Here is a 27,656-nt window from a genome sequence, read left to right as displayed (position 1 = left end):
ACTATGTGTCACTCTGATAGGGACTGCATCACCCTACCCGGTTCACCAGCACCTAGTCTGCCCCACGAAAATCCTCCAATGCCTCTCTGAGGCTCTGCGTCAGCCTAGAACCCTCTGCGTCAGCCTATAGATGCTCTGCGCTGCCTGTTTGGCCCTCTGCGTCACCCATGCAAGCCCTTTGGCCCTCTGCGCAGTCACTCTGGCCCTCTCCGTGGCTCTTGCTGGTTCTACGTCTGCGTCTCTGCCTCTGCGTTATTTCTCGGTACTAACTCTGCCTCTCTGTTATGTATTCACTGCCCCTCGCTGCTGATCACTGATTCTGTCTCTCTTAGCAAACCATGCTCTAGAGAATATAATGACTGATCACTCTGGTGTATTCTCCAATTGACCCTCAAGCCTCCTCTTATACTTTTCTCATTGGTCCATCAACGACCGAGATTAAATCTCTAATCAACAGCTAAGATTAGATTTGGCTTGATCTATGTCTTCTGGAACATTCTAACCCAGTTTTATATTAATACCCATTAATATTTTATTTTTCCTAAGTTTAAACTTAGGAACTCCATTAAAAATATTAATTATTTTAATATCTCCCAAACCGGTTAGAATCTGCCCAAACCCATTCTGGGTCTTGGAGATTTCATGTGCTTTAGCCTCTCCATCAATTTTCATGGCTAAAGCACATTCGATGCTACCCAAAATCAACAAAAATAATAGGGTAAAAGAGTTTACAAAAAATGGATAACAAAGTGGGCACTTCATAATGGCATGCCCTTCTGTAGTGGGCTTTGGCATGTGCTAATGTCTCCAAGCTCCAAAGGGGGTTAACCAAGTATCTTATTAGGTGGTTTCAGTTCTTAAAGGGGATAGTATGTCTAAGGTACATCCCTCTAATGGGGGTGGAAAGTGATAAATAAGTGGAAAGGAATGGGGAATAAGAGGGCCAATCTTGGGCCACATATTGGGGCATAGGGGTAGCTAGATAAGGGGAAGCCCACATCTGGGTATGTAATATGTAGGAGGGAGCAATCGTGGTACATGAGGTGCCCCGACCTTGATTTTTCCACCCTTCCTTATATGCCTTTTGCTTTTTATGGATTTTCTTTAATTAACTGCTCGGGTCTCAAAGGGCAAGAGCATGATGTGTAAGATATGGCAGTGATTACCCGTTTTAAGGTATGGCGATTCATTTCCCTCCAGTGGTTGGGACAATCATGGGTTCTTGAATGATAAAGGAGGCTTAGTTAGGGCCTACAGAACCAGGGTGATGACCATGGTTTGGGGTAGATCTCATGTATTGGCTTTTTCCCACGTGCTAATTATTTTGTCCCGACCATCTTTTGCATTTTGTGGTACAATTTCCTGTTAAATGTGGCCAATTATGCTTTTTTTTTTTTAACTACTTCAACCTCCGGGGCATCATTCCAGGCTTGACACAAGGTGGGGGCAAGGGGATAGGAAGGCTGGCTCTATGTGGACCCAGAATGGAAATGTGGACCCAGGTGGGAGAAATGATGAATGGGGTATAGTGAGTGGAAAGGGAGTAATATATGCAGATAAAGGAGCGGGACCACACACCCAAAGTCGGGGTTTCCCAAGTAGTACCACCCTAGAACCAAATGGTCAATAAAGGAGATCCCACGGGACTAAGATCCAAGCGTAACATCCAAAATGGATCAAGGGGACAAGAGCACAAACTAAGCCCACCCTTTCCGCCAAATCCCCCCATCAATCCATACCTAGAAGTATCCATGATAAGTAAACCCAATACTCAATTACCAAATGATAAGACATATATACTTTTATATTCGGGAGGCCCACCTTCAAACATACGATCAGTACAGGTGGGTGAGGGATCACATGGCTAGCTCAGGTGGCTGAGAAATGGCACAATGAGCTAGTAGGAGGCTGCAAGGGGATGCTGGCTGCCGACTGAGGTTCATGATGGAGAAAAAATTCTCCTGGAGATATCACCCACGAAGTGGTGGGTAACAATTCCTATGATAAAGGAACTATGTATAGAAGATCCCTAGAAAGCAATTTGCGAAAAAGGTGAAAGAAGAGTTCGTGAAAAATGTATCTATAGTCACGTAAGATAAGATAAGTGATCGCCATCTGATTACTAGAAGGATAAGCTATGACATCTCCATGGAGAAGGTATGAAAACCCTGATGTGTATGTTGGAAAAAGGAGAACCTTGGTATTGTATGTCTTGGAGATGGATTCTTACCATGTGCGAAAGGATTTTGATGTTGCTAGAAGCTGATGTCATGATGAAAGGCCATCATAAAGAGGTAACTTTTGATTTAATGTTCATTTTGATTTTTGAAAGCATCTGTTTGGGTTGTTACAGGGCTACCGAAAAAGGGTTGTAGAAAGTCACCTAGACCTAGTACTTGTAGGATTGGATGGAAGATCCTGAAAGATGCATAACTTGGAAGAGGTAGCTGTATGAAGGATAGCTAGATGTGGACTAGAAGAACACTTCTCGATGAAGAGAAGGATGACATGACTATTGGTTCAACACGATATTTTTGTTTAAGGGAAGTGATGTAGAAGATGGCCGATGCCTTATGAAGAAGTGATGAAGAAGAAGGCTCCATGATGAAGAAGTTGAAGTTCATCCATGAAATGATGATGTTAAAAGAAGGATACCTACAAGCAGTTGATAGAAAAGTAGATAGCTGCTGTTGGAAACAAGTCCCTTGTTAAGAGGGAGCTTGGGTATATTCCTTTTATAGGAATGAGTAGATCCTCCCTAGTTGAGAGGGAGAGATAGACACATCATTCTTGTCTTCATGTTATGAAGAAAGAATGGAGGATTGGGTAAGCATTTGAGATTGATTTCGATACTCTTTGAGGATGAGGTAGGGCATCCAATAGGTAAGAGTAGTCGAAGAGGAAATTCCATGAGGATGTGTAAATCCAAGATGGGAATGATCCTAGAAGGACATACCTTGTGAACATCTGAATGGGGTATGTGCCTTGAGAGACAATGATGAAGGTGTCTATTAGTCATTGTCTCCCCAACATTGTGCTCTAATCTAGTGGAGAGATAGAGCTGTTAGTCAAGGCCTTGCTATATGACAATGCTAGTTGATATGATGAGATGCACTGATATAAGCTGAATAAATAGCTTATGAGATGGCTTACCAATCTGACTCTTCTTATGAAAATTCTTTAGTATGAGAATGTCCAAGTACCTTGTATGTACTATGAATACCTCCCTAGTTAAGAGGGAGTGTTGAAGTTTGTAGCTAGGTTAGGTATTCATAACGTCTAATGTAATCATGATTATGTATTCGATGTAAAGAGAAAAATAAATTTTATTATTGTTATTTTGTAGCATGGGCGTCATGCTTAAGATCATTTTATTTATAGGTCAAGCACCCATTGAGTGCTTCTAGGTCTTTGTCATAAATTCTAGGAGTCAAAGAAGTCATTGTCATATGTAAAGACCCTATTGGGCATGTTGTATCATGTAAAAGAAATTTATCTAAGTCAAAAAGTGTCAAATATTCTCCTCCAAGACCAAGTCAGCTTGCAAGAAGGGAAGTCGGCCTACAAGGGACAAGTGGGCCTCATGAAGAGCAACTTGATCCCATGAGAAGCCTATATATATAAGAGCTCGACCTCATTTGAAAAGAGCATCCAAGAAGTTCTATAAACGAAGAAAAAGCAGACCAAAAACGACGAAGAAGAAGGAGAAACAAAGAGACAAAAGTGAAATCGAAATTTGAGTTTTTGGACTACAATTCCTCACATGTGCGAAGGAGTTTGGGCATAAATTATTGCAACAAAGACCAAAATATTGCAGTCATATTGTAGGCCGAAATCAGGTGTCAAAAGGATCATCTTGCAAGCTGAATTACTAAGGAAGAATCAACTCCCCAAGCGAAGGAAGAAAGAGACATTATTCACCATCTTTTCTCACATGTGCCAAATTAGGGTTTATGCAAAAGAGGTCGAAAATTACAAACCTGAAGCAATGGCTGAAAATCTGAAGGAGAGGACAAAGTCTGAAGTTTTTCAAGCAGTTTGATTGGTGTTAACTTTGAGGAAGAGAAGCTCATCAAGGGAAGGGTTGTCTTGGTCTTGGAGGGGTCTTTGACAAGGGTCTTAGGTCTTGGAATTCGCCATTTGAAGATTCTATAAGAAGAGAAGAATTCTTGTGGGTTTTCCTCTCAAGAGGAGAGGTTTTGGCCTTGGCTAGCAACCTACATGTTGTGTCCTCTTGTCTCATGGATCTTCATAGTTTGGTAGCTGTTTGATGAAAAGAACACAATAATAATCAAGTAAACAAAGAAGCTAACTACAAGTACATCAAGTTAAGTAAAAGAACATCACAAGTAGTTATCAAAGTAAGAGAAATCTCCCTAATCTAGCTGCCCTAGATTTCTCAACAAGTAGTTGGTAGGTTGAAGTCGCAGTGTGTAACAATTTTGTGCAGATTTAAGAAAGGACTTGAGGAAGGGCTGACTTGGTACTGGGAGGAGGACTTGGTCTAGGGATTGGGTTTTGTTTCTCATTTGAAGCAGATTTTAAGAAGAGAAGAGTTTATGAGTTTTCCCTTTGGACGGGTTTTTCCTTGGCTAAGAGCCTATATCTCTGTCCTCTTTTGTTATTGTTGTTTCTTGGTATTGTTTCGTGAAAAGATCTAACTAAAGAACATAAAGAAGATAAGATTCACAAGCAAGTATCAAGGATAAAGAAAATAAGATATAATAGCTGCCATTTTACATTTTCTAACAAACCCAATTGGGAAAACACTCACTTGCTTGAGAATTTTATTGAAGAAGAATGAGCAATAGATCTCTTACAAAAAACACTTTTCTTCAATAGAGAATACAATGATTTCTTAGCCTTGAAGTAGGCTTGAAACAACCTGCAAGAATGCTGATCCTTTCCTCCTAAATCTGTGCACATTAGGAGCCTGAATTCCTCGCGCAAATTCTCCTCTTGTTAAATAGGGGACCTCCTATTTCTATGTTCACTTCCTTAAGGAATTGATTTCCTCTCCAACAATTCACACAAGGTCTCTTGGCACCTTTCTCTCACAAGAAACACACAAACTTGTGCTCAATTATGATACAAATTATGCCTTTGTTCCTCCTTTTAATGCAATTCAAATGGCTAAAGTTAGTAAGTTTCTAATTGAGGAAAATTGCTTTTGTGATTCATCGAGTTAACTAAGTTAACTACTCATGCAACTTGTTCTATCTCAAATCTAGGACTTGAGACTCAACCACTCATCCTTTTCCTCAATCAACTCGCACTAGAAGACAAATAACTCGGCCTTCCACTTCAACACACTAGTTAATTGCATCATAGCTCGTCCTAATTTTTTGGAATTTTCCTGTTCTTTAGGAAATCGAGCATGCCAAAGAAGAAACTCGATTTGACTCCTTGAATTAAGGCACAAATCAAGGAATCCATTTCTTGCTACTATTTCAACAGAGGATCACTCCATTGTATCTTTTCATCATCACTCATGGATTTCAACCTCCTTTAAAGAGATTGACTTAGCCTTGTGTAAACTCGCTACTTGTGGAGATGTGATCTTTTTGGAGCTATTGCTATTGGAGATTGATTTTGTCTTGGAGATGTCTTTTTGGGATTGAAAGAAGGTTATTTCATGGAAGAATTGTAAGTTTAATTGCAGATTTTTAATGTTTTTTCATGTAATTGATTATTGCTAGGGTTTTCTTTGTTTCATGTCTAAATGGATATTATTTATGGAAAATCTTGTTTGATTGTTGCATGTTAAATTTATTTTCCTTGAAATCCATAGGGGAACTCTTAGAGAGATTCCCCAATTTATTTTCTCTCCTCACAAAGAAGATGTAAGGCCTTATCCTAGGGTCTTCTAACATATCTATTTCTCTGGAATTTAAATGCAATAAGAGACAATAATTTACTTTCTTACAAGATTTTTAAACAATGAAAATTTTACTATTTACATTCTAATCTCTATAACTTATAGTGAGCATTTCATTTCAATAATTTACATGAGTAATCTATAGAGGAATACCTGTATCGGTGGCTAGTGGAGATGCCTTTCAGCTGCTGCTCCTGCTGAACGCTCCTCTTGACTAACCCAACTGGATTTACCCCCAGCCAACTAGGAAATAACTCCTAGCCCAATAAACCTCCACAGGTTCCCTAGCCCTCCGAGCCCAAGTCCAACCAGATGTAGTGTGTGTCCAAGATGAATAATCCAGACCAAGATAAACAATAATACCTCCAAACTCTAAGCCCAAGAAACCTCCACAGGTTCCTTTAGCTCTCCCAAAATCACAGCAATCCTAAAATCACAGCCAACCCAAATCACAACCAACCCCAAAATCAAAGCAAGACCCCCACATGCCCCCTTTTCTCCCTTCCTCCTTCCCTTTTTATATCCTCCTTCTCTTCTCCACCTCAACCACCTCTCATTAATGTCATTAACTTCTCTTCCATCCTTATAGTTGCTTCTCTTCTCCCAAGTAAATCTGAGAGTACATTTGGAAATGTGATATGAATATAAAATTGGGAAATTAATGGGAGAGAACCATGTCTTCTCTCCAAGTAATGTGAGAGTACATTTGGGAATGTGAGAGTACATTTGGGATTGTGAGATGTAATTAAATGGAGAGGACTATGTCTTCTCCCAAGTAAATGTGAGAGTACATTTGGGAATGTGAGATGTAATTAAATGGAGAGGACCATGTTTTCTCCCTAGTAAATGTCAGAGTACATTTGAGATTGTGAGATGTAATTAAATGGAGAGGACCATGTCTTCTCCTAAGTAAATGTGAGAGTACATTTGAGAATGTGAGATGAATATATATATAATTTGAAATAATGGAAGGAGACCATATTCTACCTAAGATTCAATTTGAGAAGGCAAGTTGGGAATAAAATAGGCATAATGAATTTTATATTAGTAAATAAATTTATAGTTTCCAATAATGAAGGTATTCACCAAATATTTCTCAATATTTTCAGGTAATGTAAACATTAATAAAATTTGCATGATAAGATTTAAGTGGGGCATTATAGAAGATAGTTAGGCTTTGTACAAGTGAAAACATGGTTTTCCCCCTTACTCTAAGCATTAATTCATTTTCTCCTAAACTTAGCCCTAAAGACTTCATCACCCAAGTAAGGATAGGCACTTGCATCTTTAGTGTTGGTCAAATACTTCAAAAACCCCAATAATTTCCTTTCCTTTTATTTTCTAAGTCCTTCAAGGCAAGCTGCTAAGTCTATTTTGTAGGGCTGAATTTAATTAGGGCATCCTTGGATGAATGTTGGAGCTAAATAGACTTGGATTTAAACTTGTTAAGCCATCTCACTCAAAATCTAGCCTTTTGCATGGTTAAATCTGCCCTAGAAGGGTTGACTCATCCTCTCTAAGTAATTTTTGCTCTAGAAAAACCCTAACCCTAGCTAGGGCTTAAACTTATGGCTTAATTTGAGGGGTTTCTTTCTCCTTTGTTGAATTTATCATTTGTAAACCCTTTCTTTGGTGTTTGTATGCCTAAAAATTCCTTTGTTGCTACACATCTTGAAACCTTAGGTCACCCATGCCTTTTTACTAGGCTTGGTGTATGATACGCTGTTCCTTTACAAAAATAATTGTCTTTGTCCATTGAAGAGTGTCTTTGCTTAGCTTATATTTACATCATCTTCATCCATATAACCTAGAATACCCTTTAGGTGATCACTTGGAAGCCTCTCTTGTAGTTCAATTCCACTAAAGAGCAAGAGGAAGATTGCTGAGGGTACAATGGCAATTTCCCTCATTGTTGCAACAAGGCTTGGCCTTTGCCTTGTGAGGCCTCTCACAAGGCTTGCTAGATTTTGAGGCAATAGGGCCAACCTGATATAAGTTTTCACTTAAGCCAACTTAAACTGTGAACAAAGTTGGCCTACATTGCTGGTAAGATTTGATCAATAAAGTGGAAACAAGTGTTGCCAAATTGGAGGACATGGGATATTTCATAGGAGACATGCTATCTTGATCAATTGGGAGGATTGATTGCACATTGCAACAACCAATTCGGATGATCCTTTGGATGCTTTGAAGATCCTTTTGTAGGTTGGATGTGTCCACTTTGAAGCCCCCACATTTGTTTTGTAGGAGGGCTTGGAAATTACATACAAAATTCGTGGAGGAGAATTGTCACCCTGAAGGCCCCCTTACCCACTTGGAAAACGACAATTGGAGCCCTTATGCCAACATATGAAGGAGCCTAGAGGATGGTTGATGACAGATTTGAAGTTTGCTTGAAGAAGGCATGTGAGTGAAGAGCCTCTGGAGGCTGGATGCTGCAGCAAAGCCCCTGCGTATCCCCTCATTTATGGAGATGGATCAATTTTGTGGGTTCATGCCCATGTTGCAAACATCGACATTGGGATAAAATCGACAAGGGTTTGAAAAACCAAAATATCGTAAAAATCAGGAAAATATCGTTAAAAATCAGCAAACGACAAAATTAAGATACCGCCAAAATATCATTAAAAATCGACAAACGTCGGCTAGGCCAAAAAATCACAATTTCGGGATTTTATCACAATAAAATCAGGATGTTTGTAAAACTGGTTCATGCCCCCTAGATTTTTTACATGTGGCTTTAAAAGCCCCATTTTGTATTATTTTAGGTTAATTAATTGTTGAAGAGGGACTTTTGCTCCTCCATAGGCTAGATTTGGGGCTCTTAGCTTTAAAAATTAATATTTTATTATGAAGGAAGTTGAGCACCTCTATAAATAAAGGTGCACTTCCTCTCATTTTCTCATGGTTGGATTTGGGTAGAAATTCCTTAGCAAGTCTGAAATTTCTGTGATTTTTGTCTTCTATAATTTGGCTATGAGTGAATGAGTAGAGTGACTTTCTTGGGGTCTTTGTTGATGTGGATTTGATTTTCTAATAATATTAGGAATTGATCTCTTTTTAATAATATTATTAGAAGATGAAATGTTAGTATTATTATTAGGAGCAGAAATATTAACATTAGGACTATGGCTATTAAGAATATTATTATTAGGACTATTGCTATTAGGGTATTATTTATATTATATATATCATTGTAATTGATATTATAGTTGGAGGGAAAATATTATATTTACATCCATATTTCAATTAATCTCTTTTCTTTTATCTAACAAACCCCTCCCCCTCCCCCTCACCCCCAATTTTTCTCTTTTTTTTTACCGTTTTATTCAATAAAATTTTAATAATCCTTTTTTATTATTTTCCTCTTTTTAGCCGTTTTGACTGGTTTATTCAATTAATTTTTAATCCTTTGGATCATTTTGTAATACAATTAATAATTTAATAATTCTTTGATTCTTGACCGTTTATTTTATTAGTTAATTTTTTTTTGAACGTTACTCTTATGCCTTACCAATTTTTGTTTAAGGTCTGATCATTATTCACTCTCATCATCTGTTTGCTTTCTAGTCCCTGATGATGGGTGGAGTGTCCACTCGAAAAGTCAAACAAGGTAAACATCTACATAGTTTTTTCCGAAAGTTCTCTAACAATATGATCAACTGTGGAAATCTCCACTCTCAAATTGCATGAAATAGCCTTAGTCCTCCAGGGAGCGCACGGGGATCAAATGGTGGGCATGTTTTCTTGGCTTCCACTTGTTGTAAAGAATCTTTCCATTCAAAGTGTCAAACAGGGAACTATATTATAATAATGCCATCACTAAGGTTTCATAATTCATTAGATGTTCATCAGTGAAACAGGAATCGCCGATTTTGCCGATTACTCGCTATTCTAACTCTGCTCGCCCATGAAATGATCCGAGTCGAATCTTTGCGAGTCAAATCGCGTTGATCAAGTTTGACTCGTGGTCAACGCGAGTTTGACTCGCGAGTATGGCGATTATTCCGATTTTGCCGATTCCGCGTTTTTTTCCCGAGTCCCGCCAGTTTTGGGTTTAGGGTTTATCGGGTTTTGGGTTTCGGATTGTCGCTTTGTAAGTTTATCGGTTACGTCGTAGAGCTATTTCATAGTTCAGAGTCCAGACACCGCAGAGCCGGATTGTTGACAATACATATTACATACACCGCAGAGCCGCAAAGGCATTCCATACACCGCAAAGCCGGATTGTTGACAGACACGGTTACATCGTAGAGCTGCATTCGACGTCGCAGAGCCGCATTCGATGCCACAGAGCCGGATTGTTGACATACACCTGCATGAGCCCTGAGGTAACCTGCGTGAACAGTGAGGTATTCATTTTAAGTTCTCAAAGCTGTAATGTGCAGTAAATAAAGCAGAGGTTTCCATTTCGAATCTTATTAAGTTATTTCAAACCCAACATAGAATCTGTATTAATGGGCTGAAAGTTTCAGATTGCATTCTCCACTAATCATTGAAATGTGGACCTGTCTCGACTCTCATCATGCAAACAGCCTGCAAACTCACAGAAATTTGTTATCTACAGCAGTATTTCTAGTCCTGAATACGTATTAACAGTGTGGCTGTTATTTGCCTTGAGTTCTGACCTTTCTTTTTCACCTGTTGAGCAACATGTAGATTATGTAGCACTAAGGTGCAACATCCTACAGGGATCAAGCTAAGTACTTGGGTAAATGGAACTCTGATTATGAATCAAGGTGCTCAATTATGGCAATCCATTCAAATGATAATGTATCAAGAGATGGGAAAATAGGGCAGTTTACAATTGTGATAGTTATCTGAAAAGTTTAAAGAAGAACCAAATTTTTAATATTATGCAAATGCCAAAAACATATTGCTTGATACAATAAATTTCCATTGCCTTTGAGAAACAGATTGCACTGTTTTCCAACTCTGATATGAAGCATATCAGATCTATTTCAAATCCACGTCTAATGAGGTAGCTTACTCCCTAAGCTACGTTCTTGGGATATGCACATGGAGGACCAACATATGGAGGTTGCTTACACCTCAGGCTAAGTCAAATTCCCCTGTGAAGACTTTCTGTTATTTTGCATGATCAATAAACAAGCTTGAAAATTACTTATTCCAAGCACCTTTTTCGAGATTTAATGAGAGATAAGTCAACCTTAGAGGAGGGTCAGGGTGCTATTGTTACTGCTGTTGGTGTGATGGAGAGCACAGTTTTTGGATCTCTTTCGCATGAGATAGGGTGTTGAGTATGTTTGCTTGGTAAGGAGACGCACTTCTTAAGGAATTTTCAAGCAGTTAAAGTGCCATTTTTTGGTCTGCTTCGCATGTCATCTGTGTCGCTGTTATGACTGTTCTCAACCAGCAAAAGGCAGTACTGCACTTTGGCCTTTCAGCATGACATGGCACTTTCTTGGTGTGCTTTTGTGCCAATTTTTAGAGCTATGTTGTGCTCCATTGAATAAAACCAGGGTTCTGCATGTTTTCTAAATATATAATATATAATATCAAGCAATATGTAACCTGCATTTCATGTATCAAGCAATATGTTTTTCTGGTTTTATTGAAAGGCAACATTTCTATATGTTTATTGACATCTGTCTTCATTTAATTTTTTAGATTTCTAGCATATTTTAAATTTTCGGATCATTTTTAAATTTGATTTTTTATTGTCTTTCACAGGAGCCACAAATTAAATAGCAGCCATGACTCCAAATCTTAACAGAAGCCACAAATTAAACACAAGTTCAAACTTCAAAGCAACAACAATGCCGAGGGAGAAGGACTTTGCTTGGGCTTATTGTGACAAGATTCCCGGAGACCCCGGGCTTCTTTGTAAATTTTGCAAAACGAAATGTAGTGGACGCATTTATAGATTCAAGTTCCACCTTGCACAAATACCTGGCCATGATATAGGTCTTTGTAGCAACGTTGACGATAATGTCAAACACCAAGCAACCTTGGCCCTTGATATGTTAGATTAGCATAATGCCAAGAAAGAAAAGCAAAATACTGAAATAGGAACTCTTGGAGTTGTAGTTTTTCTACCACTAGCCCCATGTCACCTCACTCTGTTGGATCCTCAATGTCGTTCCCAAGTTTCCCACACATGCCTCCAAGGCCAAGTCAAACTCAAGGCCATACGAGTCCTTCGACTCCTTCCTTCAACACTGGAGGTGGAAACATAAACACCTTTTTTGCTCCCCGCACAAAACCCAGTTCCCAACCTACCTTGGATGCCACTGGTTGGAAAAAAAATATCCATAGTCAGGCAAGGAAGGCCATTGCTAACTTTTGGTACTATTCCGACATACCTTTCCACTGTGCCAAAAGTCCTTATTGGCAAGCTATGATTGATGCAATTGCTATTGCAGGTCCAGGGTTTAAAGCCCCTACATCAGAGAGCCTTAGGATAGATATGTTGTTAGAGAGTGTTGAAGATGTCATGCTTGTGCTAGCTGAGTTTCGTTCATCATGGGTAGAAACAGGGTGCACCATCATGAGTGATGGATGGACAGATCAGAGGAATAGAACTTTAATAAATTTCCTTGTATCTTGTCCCGCAGGTTCAATGTTTCTCAAATCAGTGGATGCTTCAGACAAGGTTAAGACTGCCCAACTTATCTGTGAGATGGAGGAAGTCGTTCAAGAAGTGGGAGAAGAACATGTTGTACAAATTGTCATCGATAATGCAGCTAATTATATGGCTGTTGGTAGACTTTTTGAGATTAGGCACCCCACTATTTTTTGGACCTCTTGTGCTGCCCATTGCATAGATTTAATGCTTGAGGACATTGGTAAGCTTCATTGGATACATGAGGTTGTGGAGAAGGCAAAATCCATAACCAAATACCTATACAATCACACTATTGTCCTAAACGCTATGAGAAAATACACTGAAAGTAAATAAATTGTTCGACCTGCAGTGACTAGATTTGCAACAAATTTCATATCTTTGCAATCTGTGGTTGAGCAAAAGATAAATCTGAAGAGGATGTTATTGGGACCTGAGTGGATGGGATCTAAACATTCCAAGACCCTTGAAGGCATCGAAATTGCTGCACTTGTGTTTAATGATGGTTTCTGGAAAGATGTCGAAGAGATTCTTGCTGTGACGGAGTCCCTTGTTAGAGTTCTCAGGTACTTCAAGTCTTTTAACTTTTGCATTTTTTAAATTTCATTTCAAGCTTCTTTTTATTTACAATGTTTCATATTTCTTTAAATTTGAATGCTTGAACTTTCAAGATGGTTGATGGTGACAAACCCGCTATGGGTTACATTTATGAGGCGATGGATCTCGCAAAGGAGGCCATCAAAAGGAGATATGGGGATGATGAGACAAAGTATATGCCTCTTTGGGACACTATAGATGCACGTTGGGATAGGCAATTGCATTCCCCCTTACATATTGTCGGGTACTTCTTAAACCCACAATATTTTTATGATAAGAGCAAATTTAATGAGGATGGGGAGGTTGGCAGAGGACTTATGACATGCATGGAAAGGTGCTTCCCTGATCCAGAACATCAAAGTCGTGTCTTTTCCCAACTACAAGATTATAGGGTGTCATCTAAATTGTTTGCCTATACCAGTGCTGTAAGACAAAGGTCTAAGATGTTGCCAGGTACCCAGCTTGAAGGCTTCATGAATTCATTAAATTTGTTTAAACTTTATTTTGTATGTTAAATGTTTTATTAAATTTTCTTTTCTTTTTAAGTTTTTACTATTTAGTACTTCTACTCACAAACCCTTACCACTTGCTAGGTCTTTGGTGGCAAAACTTTGGTAGTGGTACGCCAAATTTGAAGAGATTTGCCATTCGAATCTTAAACCAAGCATGCAATGCTTTAGGTTGTGAACGCAACTAGAGCATGTTTGAGAAAATACATTCTATGAAACGCAACCGATTGACACAAAAACACTTGAATGACCTTGTATTTGTCCATTACAATCTACGACTTCGCAACAAACAAATACTAGGTGAGACTCGAGAGCTTGAATTTGAAGGTTTCATAATCTAGTTCGTACTTTAAAGTTCAAACTTCAAAGTGAAACTTTAATTCACATTTCAATGCCTCATGATAATGACAGGTATGGATCATTCACCAATCAACTTTGAAGAGTTAGATTTGCAAACTACAAATGCGGCAAACTGGGTTCAATTAGATGAGCCTCCTCTTTTAAGCCTTCATGACTTGGAGAACTTTGAGAGTCAAGCAAGCGAAGGAGTGGAAGGAATCGCTTTTAGTTCTCACTCTTAAGAGTCTTAGACTCTTAGTTGCTGATTTTTTTCTGATTAGTATGCAGTTTTTTGTAAACTTTTAGAAGCATATGCTTCTAAGGACTCAAGACTCAGTGCTTTGGATCATGTTTGGACTCATAACATATATGAGATACTTATTCATTCATGATATTTTGGACATCTATTGATATTATGCATTGTTTGGATATGCCTTTACCCAATATTAATGAAAAATGGTTTTTTTTTTTTTTTAATTCAATATATGTGTATATTTTTATTTAATGAATTCAACGATTTTTTGCCGATTTTTTCCCGATCCGATTAAAACTCTTCGCTCTTTTGCCTCGCCGATTTATTGCCGATTCCGAGTCTGGTAACATTGATGTTCATTCAATGAGCTTGTAGTTGACCATCTTTGAATTTTCATATACATTTCAATTTGACTTTAATTTAGGATGAATCTTAATGTCTAATAGTGGCTAAATATGGCCATCGGGACTGTAAAAATTACAAGGATTAATCGGTAGAGTGTACATTAGCACCTAATAAATCCCCGATTAAGAGTAGTACTGGTAAAATTTAAAAAAATATTTAATAAAATAAGCTGCCCAAAAAACACAATGAAGCAAAGGATAACCTGAATGGGTAAAAGGGGTCAAAGAATTATGGCCTAAGAGATGACTGTAGAAATGTATTAGATAGACAGGAGAGAAAAATCATAGGTATGCCCTAAGAGATGGCCATGGAAATGTTGGCAGCCCCTTTTGCAGCTGCCCAGACATACATGTGCATCATTCAAGGATCAAGAGATGTCTTTTTGTTCATATGATGTTTTTATCTTCATGTTCATGTTGGTACTTAATCTATACCCAACGCCTGCTACATGGCGGCTGCCTTCTGGGGTGTTGCCATGTGTTACATGCTAGTAATGATTGGTGGCTTCCCCTGTAAGTGAACTAACAAGGATGGTTTCCAATGATAGCCAACTGACAAATAATATTCCAAGTGTAGCCAAATAGAGATTAAGGTATGAGCTTTCCTTGTTACTTGTTATTCCTCAGATTGTCTTTCCATTCTGTGCTATAACAATCTCCATGCTGATCTTTTCACCCGAGAGCATTTGCAAGCCTTAGGAGCAGGTCTCCAAGCTTGCATTATTTATAGTTAAAATGCCAACTAAGGTAAATTTTCCATGCATTGTCATATGGAAGAATAGGACTTTCAAAGACGAACTGAAAACATTTAAAGTATCTGAAATCTATATTTGTTTAAATTTTTTTCATTGTATTTCTTATTCATGCCTAACAATTGGTGTAGTGTTGGCTGTCATGACACTATGAAAATTTTGTTTACCATTTACTCTTTAAGATTGACTTTCTGAACTGCGCAACTTCTTATTTAACTTCGCAAAAATAGCAGCTTTTATTATTTCTTCTTGTTTTATACCAGTAACAGTTATTTTTGTTGACTAAAATCCAGACTCAGAACAATGCAACTTCCAATTTACTTTATTATATATTTGTTCCAGTTGCTTTAGTTTGTTTTCTTCCTCCTACTTTGCAGCAATGCATGAAACTATAACACCTTCTGTGGATCTCTAATTGTACAACGGTTGATGAGATGGATTACATTGAGTTGAATCACTTAGTGACTTGATTTTTCTAAGTGGAGCAATGAACCAATGTAATTAACTTACTCGAATAAATGGACACCTGTAATGGATAATAGATACTTTATCTACCTATACTTATGTTGATACTGAATTCTCAAAGCTTGCAGATGGAGCATCTTTGCCCACAGGGAACTTGGAGTAGGGAAAGAAATTAGTGAAAGTAGATGGCAGTAAAATGTAAAGATAAGTGAAGCATGCTAGGAAACACAAGGCTATGCTATTTATTGTAAATAGAATAAAACACTAGAAATGTGGATGACAGGCAGGAACGTTTCCTAACTTAAGTTTGAAACAGACAGGGACCATTGTGATAAGAACAAATCCCAGCAGAGAAATCTATCCTACTTGGAAAATCAGCAGTTAACATCGGGAATGGTTGGCCAGGAAGATCCACAAGGAACTGGAAAGATGGAGCACTCGAGGAAGATGGTTTTCATGCCTATCCTTGAAGAAGATGTTTATCGCTTTGATTATGATGGAGATGCAAGAAAATATGCATTTCCAAGTTTATCATTTGTAGATCCTAAGGCTAGAGATTCTCTCCTTGAAGTTTCTATGCACAAGGTGCCGGAGTACATTCCAATTTGTGAATGTCTGCAAGGACAACAAGTTGTTACCATTGAGGTTTGAGAACATCTCCTAATCTGTGAAATTGTTCACATAATATACAGAGAGGCTTCTTATAAACAAGATAGAATGTGTTTGGTTGTACCGAATGCCAATTTTGCTGATGTTTTTGGATCCTTTTTGGGCAGTTGTACCCTTCCAATTTAAGCTAATATATCTCTATCTGACATATTATGATGTAGCTTCCTCATGGTTCTTCCATTTATGGTTCTGGAGAGGTTAGTGGTTCCCTGGAGCGAACAGGCAAGCGGGTGAGTAACTTAAATGGAAGTAATTGATTTATCTGTACTTTTTTTGGTTCTAGCTGAGATTGCTTTGAACAATGTCTGTAACAAACCATTGCATTAGCAGCATTTTTTAGATTTTCTGTGCGTGGAATTTTGATGCATTAATCAAATTCACATGATTATGTTTATTGCTAATATTGTTTTTGACGAGGACATTAGGCAAGCTGTCAATATTTTGTCTATCTTATGTGATCGGAATTGATAGGGATGAACTTTATGTTTTGAACCCTAGTGTTATACATCATGTGTTTAGCTCTAGTTAACCTGTGAACTTTAGGAGCACCTTAGGATATGGTTTCAAGAGATTTATATTATTCACCCTGATGTCCTCATTTTACCAGCTCTTGCTATTGTTGGTTGTTGTAATATTGCTGCCTCCTTTCTATTCTGATTCTGTCACTGTTATGAATGTGTTTTAAATACAATTTGTGGATATAGTGTGCATATGGCAAATTCATAGCTTAAGATTATCTTTTTCTTGTATCGCGAATGATTACAGGTATTTACATGGAACACTGATGCGTGGGGTTATGGTCATAGCACTACATCTCTTTATCAGTCTCATCCCTGGGTGTTAGCCATTCTGCCAAATGGGCAAGCCTATGGGGTTCTTGCTGACACTACAAAGCGGTGTGAGGTGGATATGATACTAAATAGATTTCATCAATAGTCATTCTTTCATTCTTTACAGGGGCTATTAGGAGTGACCAATATTTACTTAAACAAAAGAGTAAAATAATTAATAAACTGCAAAATTTTCAGGCTGCAATCATAGGGATGTTAACTTTAGCTAATGCATTTTCTTTCTTGTGGATCAGATAGATTTGCGAAGAGACTCAACCGTCAAGTTTTTGGCTTCAGAAGTCTATCCACTTATCACATTTGGCCCGTTTCCATCCCCAACTTTGGTTCTAAGATCTTTGTCACATGCTATTGGTACTTGATATCAATCTTTATATCTTGATATTCTGCACATAAATGAGACAATATTGCATGATATCTTTTAGATTAATGCTAAAGCTTTTTGGTCTCGATTGAATCAAAGCTTCACATCTTTATCTAGAGTTGCTAAAGATATGGATTTCTGTGATTTTTGTATTTTTTGGTCATAGCTAAACAGGTTTTTATGTAGATTGTAATGTGCTTTGTTTCACACAATCACTAAACACATAAGACTAAAGCCCTTAAAGCTTCTATGAAATCTTTATGTACCTTTTTATTGGAAAATGTCTGATTTTTTCATTACTAAACAATAAAAATATACATCAACATTGAACAATGATACATTGTGGAGTCTAGAAGCAGTCACAGAGGTTTGCCCCCCCTACAAAACCCAGGTGGGCAATCAAATTTTCTTTAGCTCTATCTCAAGAGACTCCACATCCTTCCTAAAAATTTCCATCTTAGCTGAGATCTACATAGTTAACTCTAAACTAAAAGTTGTCAGTTCTCCTGAATGGAATGTATTATTCACCTCATGACAGGTTGCTCAATGTTACTGCAGATGCTGCATGAGGATCGGTACCATATTCAATAACCTTTTTCATTAGGCTGTGTTGTTGAAATTTGGTACCGGAGGACAGGTGGTTCCCTTAGGCTTTGATCTTTGGCCTAGGGAAAAGTGTCCAAAAGAATTTAATTTTTCTCCTAAAGTGACTTTATAATTTTATAAAGTTAAATCTAATTTAAAAGTGACTTTAAGTGATAAAGTTATTAAGTCTAATTTTAAAGTGACTTTTATAAAGTCAATGAAAAATTAGAAAGGAAAAGTGACTTTGGAAATAAATGACTAAGTGGGTCTTTATTAAAGTGGGGTGAATTAAAAAATAGAAAGTGAGATTTAAATGAGCATTTAATCTCAACCATTGATCTAAATCTATTTCAGCCATTGGATTTAGAGATCACCCAAAAGTCACTTGGATCACCCAAAAGTCACTTGGAGTTATATTAAAGGAGGAAAAGGAGGAAAAGGTCATTCATTCTTTCATGAGCAGATTGGGAGAAGGAGAGCAAGAGAGCAAGAGAGATTTCTGAGCAGGAAGGAGAAGGAGACAGCAGCTTGGCACACATTGCAAGGCAGCAGTTGAGCAGATTTGTACAGCTGATTCAGCACATAGTGAAAGGCAGATTTTTGCACAAAAATCGAGGAGCAGTTTGCTGATTTTTCTGCACACAAAACGGAGGTCGTACAGCATTTATTGCTGTCCTGTTTGTTGTAATTTCCAGATTGCTGTGAGGCACGGGAAATGAGATAAGTTGTAAATTTGCTTGCTGATTTTTTGCTGAATAATTCTCACTGTAAAAAGACAATTTTCAGAAATAAAGAAGAGCTCTCAAACTGGTTTTCCCCAAGAGTTGTAGGGAGTTTTTCCAGGGTCAAGTTGACCAAAAATATCAGTGTTTTAATGGCTGTTTTTAATTGCTGATTTTTAATTCTGCAATTTCCAGCATTCTGAAAAATTTCCAGAATTTGTGTTTTCAGCAATATTTATTTTTTTCAGTCTGTTAAATGTATGGTTATGGGAATGGGCATTTAACTACATGGGAGAAATAAGGAGAAACTGAAAACCGGGGTGGGAAAACAGAAATTTTTACATGGTATCGGAGCTTGAGTGCTGAAGGGCAGTTTGGGACAGCAAAAGGAAAAATTACAGTTGCTGATTTTTCACTCAGAAAATTCCAGCAAGCTGATTTTTTCATAAACAGCAGTTTTATCTTTACTACAGCAGTGCTATTTTTCAGTTTTAGGACAGCAGGATGTCATTGGGATTGAGGGTGGAGGATAGGCTGGATGGGCATATAAATTACAGCGTTTGGAAGGAGAGAATGCAGAGTATCTTTGAGGAGGCAGAAGTCTGGGATATCATGGTGCATACCGCACAGAACCCTGTTGTTGTGCCCACTGATGTTACTCAGTTGGCTGAGTATAAAAAGAAGAACAATAAGGGTAAGAGGCTGATTCTAGACGGAATCAAAGACCATTGCATTCCTCATGTGAGAGGAAAGAGCAATGCCCATGAGATGTGGACATCATTGTCCAATCTCTACCAGAGTACCAATGAGAACCGGAAGATGGTCCTGAAGGAGAAGCTGAGGAACATTAAGATGGGTAATGATAGTGCAGCTGGATATCTCACAAAGATTACCAATGTGAGAGATGAGTTGGCAGCGATTGGAGAGGCCATTCCATCCACTGAGTTGGTGCATATTGCAGTGAATGGCCTCCCCCGTTCATGGTTGAACTTTGCTGATGGGGTTTGTGCACGTGAGACCCTTCCCACATGGGAGAGGTTTTGGGATGATTGCATTCAGACAGAGATCAGGAAAGGACAGCTTGGGGCAGCCAAGCCAGTTGAGCAGGATGAGGATGTAGCACTGGTGGCAGGAGGCAAGAAAGGCAAAGGGAAGAAGCAGGCTTCCACAAGCAGTGGTGGGGGCAAAGGCAAAGGTAAAGGTAAACAGGGGAACACACAGAAGGACTATTCCAAGGTGAAGTGTTGGAATTGTCAAAAGATGGGACACTATGCAGTTGTGTGTCCGGAGAAGAAGAAGAAGAAGGGGAAGAACCAGGACGTGGCAGCTTCAGCAGAGATTGAGGACTTTGCTGGTCGTTTTGACCGAGAGTTTGCGTTCACTACGTGTGAGTCCTCTAGTGCAGGATCACCTGCTACACAGGTTCAGAGGGAGCATGCTTTTCCCTCGATTAGCGGAGCATCTACAAGTATTTGGTATGTGGACAGTGGGGCTTCACGTCACATGACAGGAGTCCGTGAGTACTTCTCAGAGCTTTCAGAGAGTGGCACTGATATTGAGGTAGTACTCGGTGATGACAGAGTTGTTAGAGCAGTCGGGGTGGGGACAGTGACATTTCAGAGGGAGTCCAAACCTCCCTTGAAGGTGTCAGAGGTTCTTTATGTGCCAGGGATGAGGAAGAACCTCATATCCGTCTCAGCTTTGGAGGACAGAGGATATGACGTACTGTTCAGGGGAGGACAGGTGTTGATGTATCCCAGGGACACTCCAGCTGATTCAGCTAGAGTGATAGGTGTACGCCATGCAAAGGTGTACAAGTTTGCATTTCAGCCCCTTTTGGCATTGAGCAGTAGTACCGACAGCAGAGCTAGCAGTTCTGAGCTGTGTGAGATTTGGCACCGCAGGATGGGACATATGTATCATGGAGCCTTGAGGACATTGCGGGAGATCACTACAGGTGTGCCAGATTTCAGTACTGATCACTTTGATACTTGCAGAGGTTGTGCGATGGGAAAATTTGTCAAATCCCCTTTTCCCAGCAGTGACAGCAGAGCGACGGGGATACTTGATTTGATTCATTCCGATGTGAGCGGTCGGATGTCTCATGTTTCCTTGAGTGGGTATGAGTACTATGTTTTATTCATTGATGATCACTCTAGGAGGACCTGGATTTATTTCTTGAAGACCAAGAGTGAGGTCTTCAAGCGGTTTCAGGAGTTCAGAGCTCTTGTGGAGACACAGACAGGCCGAAAGATCAAGTCCTTGAGGTCGGACAATGGAGGAGAGTACACCCTTGGAGAGTTTGTTGACTATTGTGCGGAGGCAGGCATTAGGAGGGAGTTCACTGTTCCTTACAACCCCCAGCAGAACGGGGTTGCGGAGAGGAAGAACAGATCCATCATAGAGGCTGCCAAAGCTATGTTACATGATCAGGGGTTGCCATTGTTCTTGTGGGCAGAGGCCTGCAACACAGCTGTTTACTTGCAGAACAGGAGTCCGCATCGTGCCTTGGGGCACATGACTCCGGAGGAGGCTTTCTCTGGGAAGAAGCCTGATCTTGGTCATCTTCATATCTTTGGATGCATTACATACTCCTATATACCCAAGGAGAAGAGGACCAAACTAGAGCCCACCGCAGAGAAGGGTATCTTTGTGGGCTACAGTGAGACCTCAAAGGCCTTTCGGATTTACATTCCTGCACAGAGGAGAGTTGTTGTCAGACGGGATGTGAAGTTCGAGGAGGACAGGGCCTTTAGGAGGTCACGGGAGTTAGAGTATCTGGATCAGCCAGACCCTCAGCAACAGTTGAGTCAGTCGCAGGGATCCAGTGGGCAGGGATCAGGAGGATCCGGAGGTACATCTATGAGGATGTCAGGTTCGTCAGTGAGCAGTGGCTCATCGAGCCAGAGGGGTGGTGCTCCGGGCAGCATGCAGAGCAGTGCACAGAGCAGTTCACTAGGGAGTCCACTGATGGACAGTTCACACGGTACCTCAGCTTCTACAGGTTCAGGTGCAGGCAGGAGGACAGCAGACAGACAGTCAGGAGTTCAGGCTACTGATGATGATGAGGAGGAGGAGTTTCATTCTCCGGTGGAAGAAGTGCGCTCAGGGAAGAGGAAGCCCAAGTGGCTTCAGGACACCTTGAGAGATGCCACATCTATTGCTGAGCCGAAGAGGCCGGTCAGAGAGAGTAGACCACCTGAGAGGTTTTGTAGTTATATGGCGATGGTTACCAGCATCCTTGACTCTGAGCCTTCTAGCTATGAGGAGGCAGCTAGCCAGCAGGTCTGGAGAGAGGCCATGCAGGAGGAGTATTCTTCTATCATGAAGAATGATGTTTGGGAGGTGGTGCCGAGGCCTGAGGGCAAATCCGTGGTTACTTCCAGATGGCTTTACAAGGTAAAGCATGCTGCAGATGGCAGCATTGAGAAATTCAAAGCGAGGTTTGTGGCTAGAGGGTTCTCCCAGGTAGAGGGAGTTGATTATGAGGAGACCTTCGCTCCCGTGGCTCGATATACTTCGATCCGCTCCATTATATCGATAGCAGCAGAGATGGGTTGGAAGATCCACCAGATGGATGTGAAGACCGCATTTCTCAATGGCTTCATACAGGAGGAGGTGTACATTGAGCAGCCACAGGGCTTTGAGGTGCATGGGAAGGAGTCCCATGTGTGCAGATTGAAGAAGGCCCTTTATGGCCTGAAGCAAGCTCCCAGAGCTTGGTACTCCAGGATAGATGCATACTTGCAGGGGATGGGTTTCACAAAGAGTGAGGCAGATCCGAACCTTTACTTTATTGTGATTGGTGAGGAGCCTCTCATTCTGGTGCTGTATGTGGATGACTTGATCATTACGGGTGCAGAGAGACTCATAGAGCACTGCAAGAGAGATCTTGCGGCGGAGTTTGAGATGAAGGACATCGGCTTGATGCATTACTTTTTGGGTTTGGAGGTGTGGCAGGAGGAGGGGCATTTCTTCCTGGGGCAGGGGAAGTATATTGTGGACATCCTTAGCAGATTCCACATGGAGGATTGTAGACCCATGTCGACACCGATGATCACCAACTGGAAGAAGCTTCATGCTTCGGATTCCGAGTTGGTGGATCCCACATTGTACAGGCAGCTGATTGGTTCCTTGATGTATTTGGTCAACACTAGACCAGATATCTGTTTTGCAGTCAACACGATGAGTCAGTTTATGTGTGAGCCTAGGAAGGTTCACTGGGTGGCTGCAAAACACATTTTGCGGTACTTGCAGGGGACAGTGGATTATGGTCTGGACTACAGGCAGGGAGATGGAGTGAGATTGGCAGGATACACTGATTCTGATTGGGCAAGTTGTGCTTCTGATAGGAAGAGCACTTCAGGGTGTTGTTTTGGGTTGGGTTCAACAGTAGTGTCATGGTTCAGCCGGAAGCAGCAGTCAGTAGCACTGAGTTCAGCGGAAGCAGAGTATATGGCAGCCAGTCTAGCTAGTTGTGAGGCCATCTGGCTTCGCAAGATGTTGTTTGGCTTATTTGGTCAGCCGTTGAGACCTTCAGTGATTTACTGTGATAATCAGAGTTGCATTAAACTCACGGAGAATCCAGTATTTCATGACAGGTCAAAGCATATCGGGATCAGATATCATTTCATCAGAGACTATGTTCAGAAGGGAGCTGTGAAGCTTGAGTATATTTCCACTGATGAGCAGGTTGCAGATATCCTTACCAAAGCCTTACCACGGGGCAAGCATGTCTACTTCAGAGACAAGATGGGTGTGGTGAGGAACACCTTCCTCGGTAAGAGGGAGTGTTGAAATTTGGTACCGGAGGACAGGTGGTTCCCTTAGGCTTTGATCTTTGGCCTAGGGAAAAGTGTCCAAAAGAATTTAATTTTTCTCCTAAAGTGACTTTATAATTTTATAAAGTTAAATCTAATTTAAAAGTGACTTTAAGTGATAAAGTTATTAAGTCTAATTTTAAAGTGACTTTTATAAAGTCAATGAAAAATTAGAAAGGAAAAGTGACTTTGGAAATAAATGACTAAGTGGGTCTTTATTAAAGTGGGGTGAATTAAAAAATAGAAAGTGAGATTTAAATGAGCATTTAATCTCAACCATTGATCTAAATCTATTTCAGCCATTGGATTTAGAGATCACCCAAAAGTCACTTGGATCACCCAAAAGTCACTTGGAGTTATATTAAAGGAGGAAAAGGAGGAAAAGGTCATTCATTCTTTCATGAGCAGATTGGGAGAAGGAGAGCAAGAGAGCAAGAGAGATTTCTGAGCAGGAAGGAGAAGGAGACAGCAGCTTGGCACACATTCCAAGGCAGCAGTTGAGCAGATTTGTACAGCTGATTCAGCACATAGTGAAAGGCAGATTTTTGCACAAAAATCGAGGAGCAGTTTGCTGATTTTTCTGCACACAAAACGGAGGTCGTACAGCATTTATTGCTGTCCTGTTTGTTGTAATTTCCAGATTGCTGTGAGGCACGGGAAAGGAGATAAGTTGTAAATTTGCTTGCTGATTTTTTGCTGAATAATTCTCACTGTAAAAAGACAATTTTCAGAAATAAAGAAGAGCTCTCAAACTGGTTTTCCCCAAGAGTTGTAGGGAGTTTTTCCAGGGTCAAGTTGACAAAAAATATCAGTGTTTTAATGTGTTTTAATGGCTGTTTTTAATTGCTGATTTTTAATTCTGCAATTTCCAGCATTCTGAAAAATTTCCAGAATTTGTGTTTTCAGCAATATTTATTTTTTTCAGTCTGTTAAATGTATGGTTATGGGAATGGGCATTTAACTACATGGGAGAAATAAGGAGAAACTGAAAACCGGGGTGGGAAAACATAAATTTTTACATGTGTTATGGAGGATTTTCGCTTGATAGCAATTTGTTCCAACTTTTGATGATGTCCATTTCATCATGGAGCATCATCTTTTGAGGCATCACCACATATTGGGAGGACATCTCACATTTCCCTAGGCACAATTACATATCTGGAGGCATGCCAGTGGTCAAGGATATAGAGCTAGATGAGTGCCTTGCATTCTATGCTCCCAAATGATGTGGCATTGCTATATTATATGGGTTGAGAGTCTTGGTTAGCCACATCCATGCTTATTTTAGAGGAGTGCTTGGCCTATTGGTGGTCAATTTGAGACTTTGTTGCATCCGCACATGCCATAGCATGCATTTTGAGAGGAATGATCCTCAACTAAGTGGCTCCAGGGGTGGCTTGGCACGTGGTTTGAGGGTTTCACCAATATTTTGAGAAGTGCTTCACTCTTGTGGCATAGTTCCATATAGCACTCCATATTGGGGCCTTCATTGGAGGAATCTAGGTGAACTTCTTGAGGAGCTTTCCACTTTTATTGCACATTTACCTTGAACTCTCCATTTTCATTGACTTTCATGTTGCAAGAAATGGCCCCCAACATGGTATACTAATACTAAAAATGCCGAAACATGGCCGATACATCTTCGAACACTTGTATGCCTTCCCCTGATTCGGAAATGCCACTGAAACACTGCTGACATGTTTCGGAGGCATCTTGGCCCAAATCTTCCATGTTGAGAAATCTAGGGCATAACAATTAGGAGATTTCTCTTCTAATGATAACTGCTTGTGAATGCTTTTTACTTCTTTAGATTAGGATCTTTTCTTTACTTAGATTATTATAGTGTTCTTCATCAAACACCTACCAATGCATAAACAATAAAGAGACAAGAGACACAGAATGTAGGCGATCATTTAGGGCCAAAACCTCTCCAACTGGAGAGAAAAACCCAAAAGAATTCTTCTTCTTATAGAGACTTCAATTGACGAATACCAAGACCAAGACCCTTGACCAAGATTCCTCCAAGGCCAAGCCAACTTTTATCCTTAAGTTAGGGCAACTTCTTGTGAAAATTCGGTGATCCTGAATCCTACTGCAACAGCTGATAATATTTCTCCTATTTGTTAAATTACTTAAACAAATTATTTGCAGTTTTCTACGACAAATATCGAAATACATACACTGCAGCCTTCACAAATAATATTCTATGGAAAGTAAATTCAAGGAAAATGCTAGCACTATATAATCACAATGACATATTTATTTTTGGACAATTGTCCCCGGAAAAACCCAATGTGGGAAAATCGGTATAGCAAATGAGGGTTTCTTTTATTAATCTTCAGCAATAATTTCTATACAAGATACAGATAGCCAAAATGGAGGAAGAATCTCTGAGAGAAATTTGCTGATGAATTTCTCACACTCCACAACATTTTTTTGATCCTGAAGAGGACCTCCTGCCCTTTCGCTGGCCTTTCTGCGTCACCACTTGCGCAATGACTGCGTAGTGCCTGCGTCACTCCTCTGCGCTGATGAACTGCAACCCTCCTCTGTGCTCACCCTTCCAGATTTGTCCTGCACTCTCAAACTATGCTGATGCCTTCTCTCTCCCACCTGCAACTCACTATCTGACTCGATTTTCTCTTGAGGAACTTCAACCACAGAGAAAATCGATCTGCTTGAGAAACTGAGTATCTGCCCTGGTGTCTTCTTCATCAACCCATCGATTTCTTCTTATAATCTTTTGTTGGAGTACCAACGGTCAAGATTAACTAGAAATCGATCCATGTCTTCTTCTAGAAGATTCTTACGATGACTTGATTAATACCTTTTAACTAACCATATTTCCTAAGTTTAGACTTAGGAACCATTAAAAAAAATTTAATTATTTTAATTAAGTCGTCTCTAGGTGGAATTTCCAGAAATGATTTTTGGGTTTTGGAGAATACATGTATTCTAGCCTCTCCACAAAATTTCGTGGCTAGAACACATCCGATGCTACAAAAATCAACACTCCCTCTTAGTGAGGAATGTGTTCTAGTGCTGCAACCCACTAAAGCAACATCCTGTCTTTACACCATCTCCTGTCACGTTGCTGATGTCTGGCTGTTGTTGCCCACCAAGTACTGCATAACTCTGATATGTGTTGCATCTGTGCTGCTGTTGAACCTGCTGAACTGCTGTCAACTACTGCATCTGCACTGCAACTCCCTCTCAACTGTTGTTGTTGAGAATATATTGAAACAAATTCTCCACCATACCCATCTGTTCTTTGAACTGGATGAAATTAGCTCTCCCTAGAGCTTTTGTGAGTATGTTTGCTACTTGATTGCCTGTGGGGACATATTGTAACTGGACTGCCCCACGTTGAACACAATCTCTGATGAAATGACATATGATATCAATGTGCTTCAACCTATCATGAAATAATGGATTCTTAGAGAGATTTATGCAACTCAGATTATCACTGTAAATACTGGTCTCTCCCATTTTCTTCCTAAACAAACTCACCAGCAATTTCCTAAGCCATATGGCTTCGCACGTAGCCGTGCTGGCCGCCATATATTCTGCTTTTGCTGAGCTCAGTGCTACTAACTTCTGCTTCCTGCTGCACCAAGAGATCATCCCTGATCCAACGCTGAAGCAATACCCGGAGGTACTTTTCCTGTCCACTGAACTACCTGCCCAATCTGCATATGTGAATCCGCTCAACTTGACGTCATCTCCTCGAGTATTTTTCAACCTGTGTCCGACTGTTCCACCATATATCTGAGAATGTGCCTAGATGTTGCCCAATGTACCCTTTTTGGTTCCACCATGAACTGACTAAGGGTATTGACGAAAAAACAAATGTCTGGCCTGGTGT

At 39.9% G+C, this 27,656-nt stretch overlaps 1 protein-coding gene across 4 annotated transcripts in view; it reads left to right on the top strand.

Moving 5' to 3' along the window:
• Nucleotides 1–27,656, top strand: part of HGL1 (heteroglycan glucosidase 1) — a 276,953-nt gene that overhangs the window by 46,084 nt on the left and 203,213 nt on the right. For 2 of the 4 annotated variants that reach the window (XM_089459848.1, XM_089459850.1), the window contains exons 2-5: nucleotides 16,104–16,428; nucleotides 16,614–16,682; nucleotides 17,218–17,355; nucleotides 17,537–17,654. In XM_089459848.1, coding sequence (XP_089315974.1) covers nucleotides 16,104–16,428; nucleotides 16,614–16,682; nucleotides 17,218–17,355; nucleotides 17,537–17,654 — 650 coding nt within the window. Of the gene's footprint in view, nucleotides 1–16,099; nucleotides 16,429–16,613; nucleotides 16,683–17,217; nucleotides 17,356–17,536; nucleotides 17,655–27,656 lie in introns of all 4 variants that reach the window. The other 2 variants (XM_089459847.1, XM_089459849.1) reach the window with 1 other exon arrangement.

Source organism: Pinus tabuliformis, chromosome 7 (genome assembly GCF_031772625.1).
Source record: "Pinus tabuliformis cultivar Carrire ecotype Pingquan chromosome 7, CPIR1, whole genome shotgun sequence".
Lineage (NCBI taxonomy): Eukaryota > Viridiplantae > Streptophyta > Pinopsida > Pinales > Pinaceae > Pinus > Pinus tabuliformis.
Note: the sequence above shows the minus strand (reverse complement) of the source record. Positions and strands in the feature narration are given on the sequence as shown.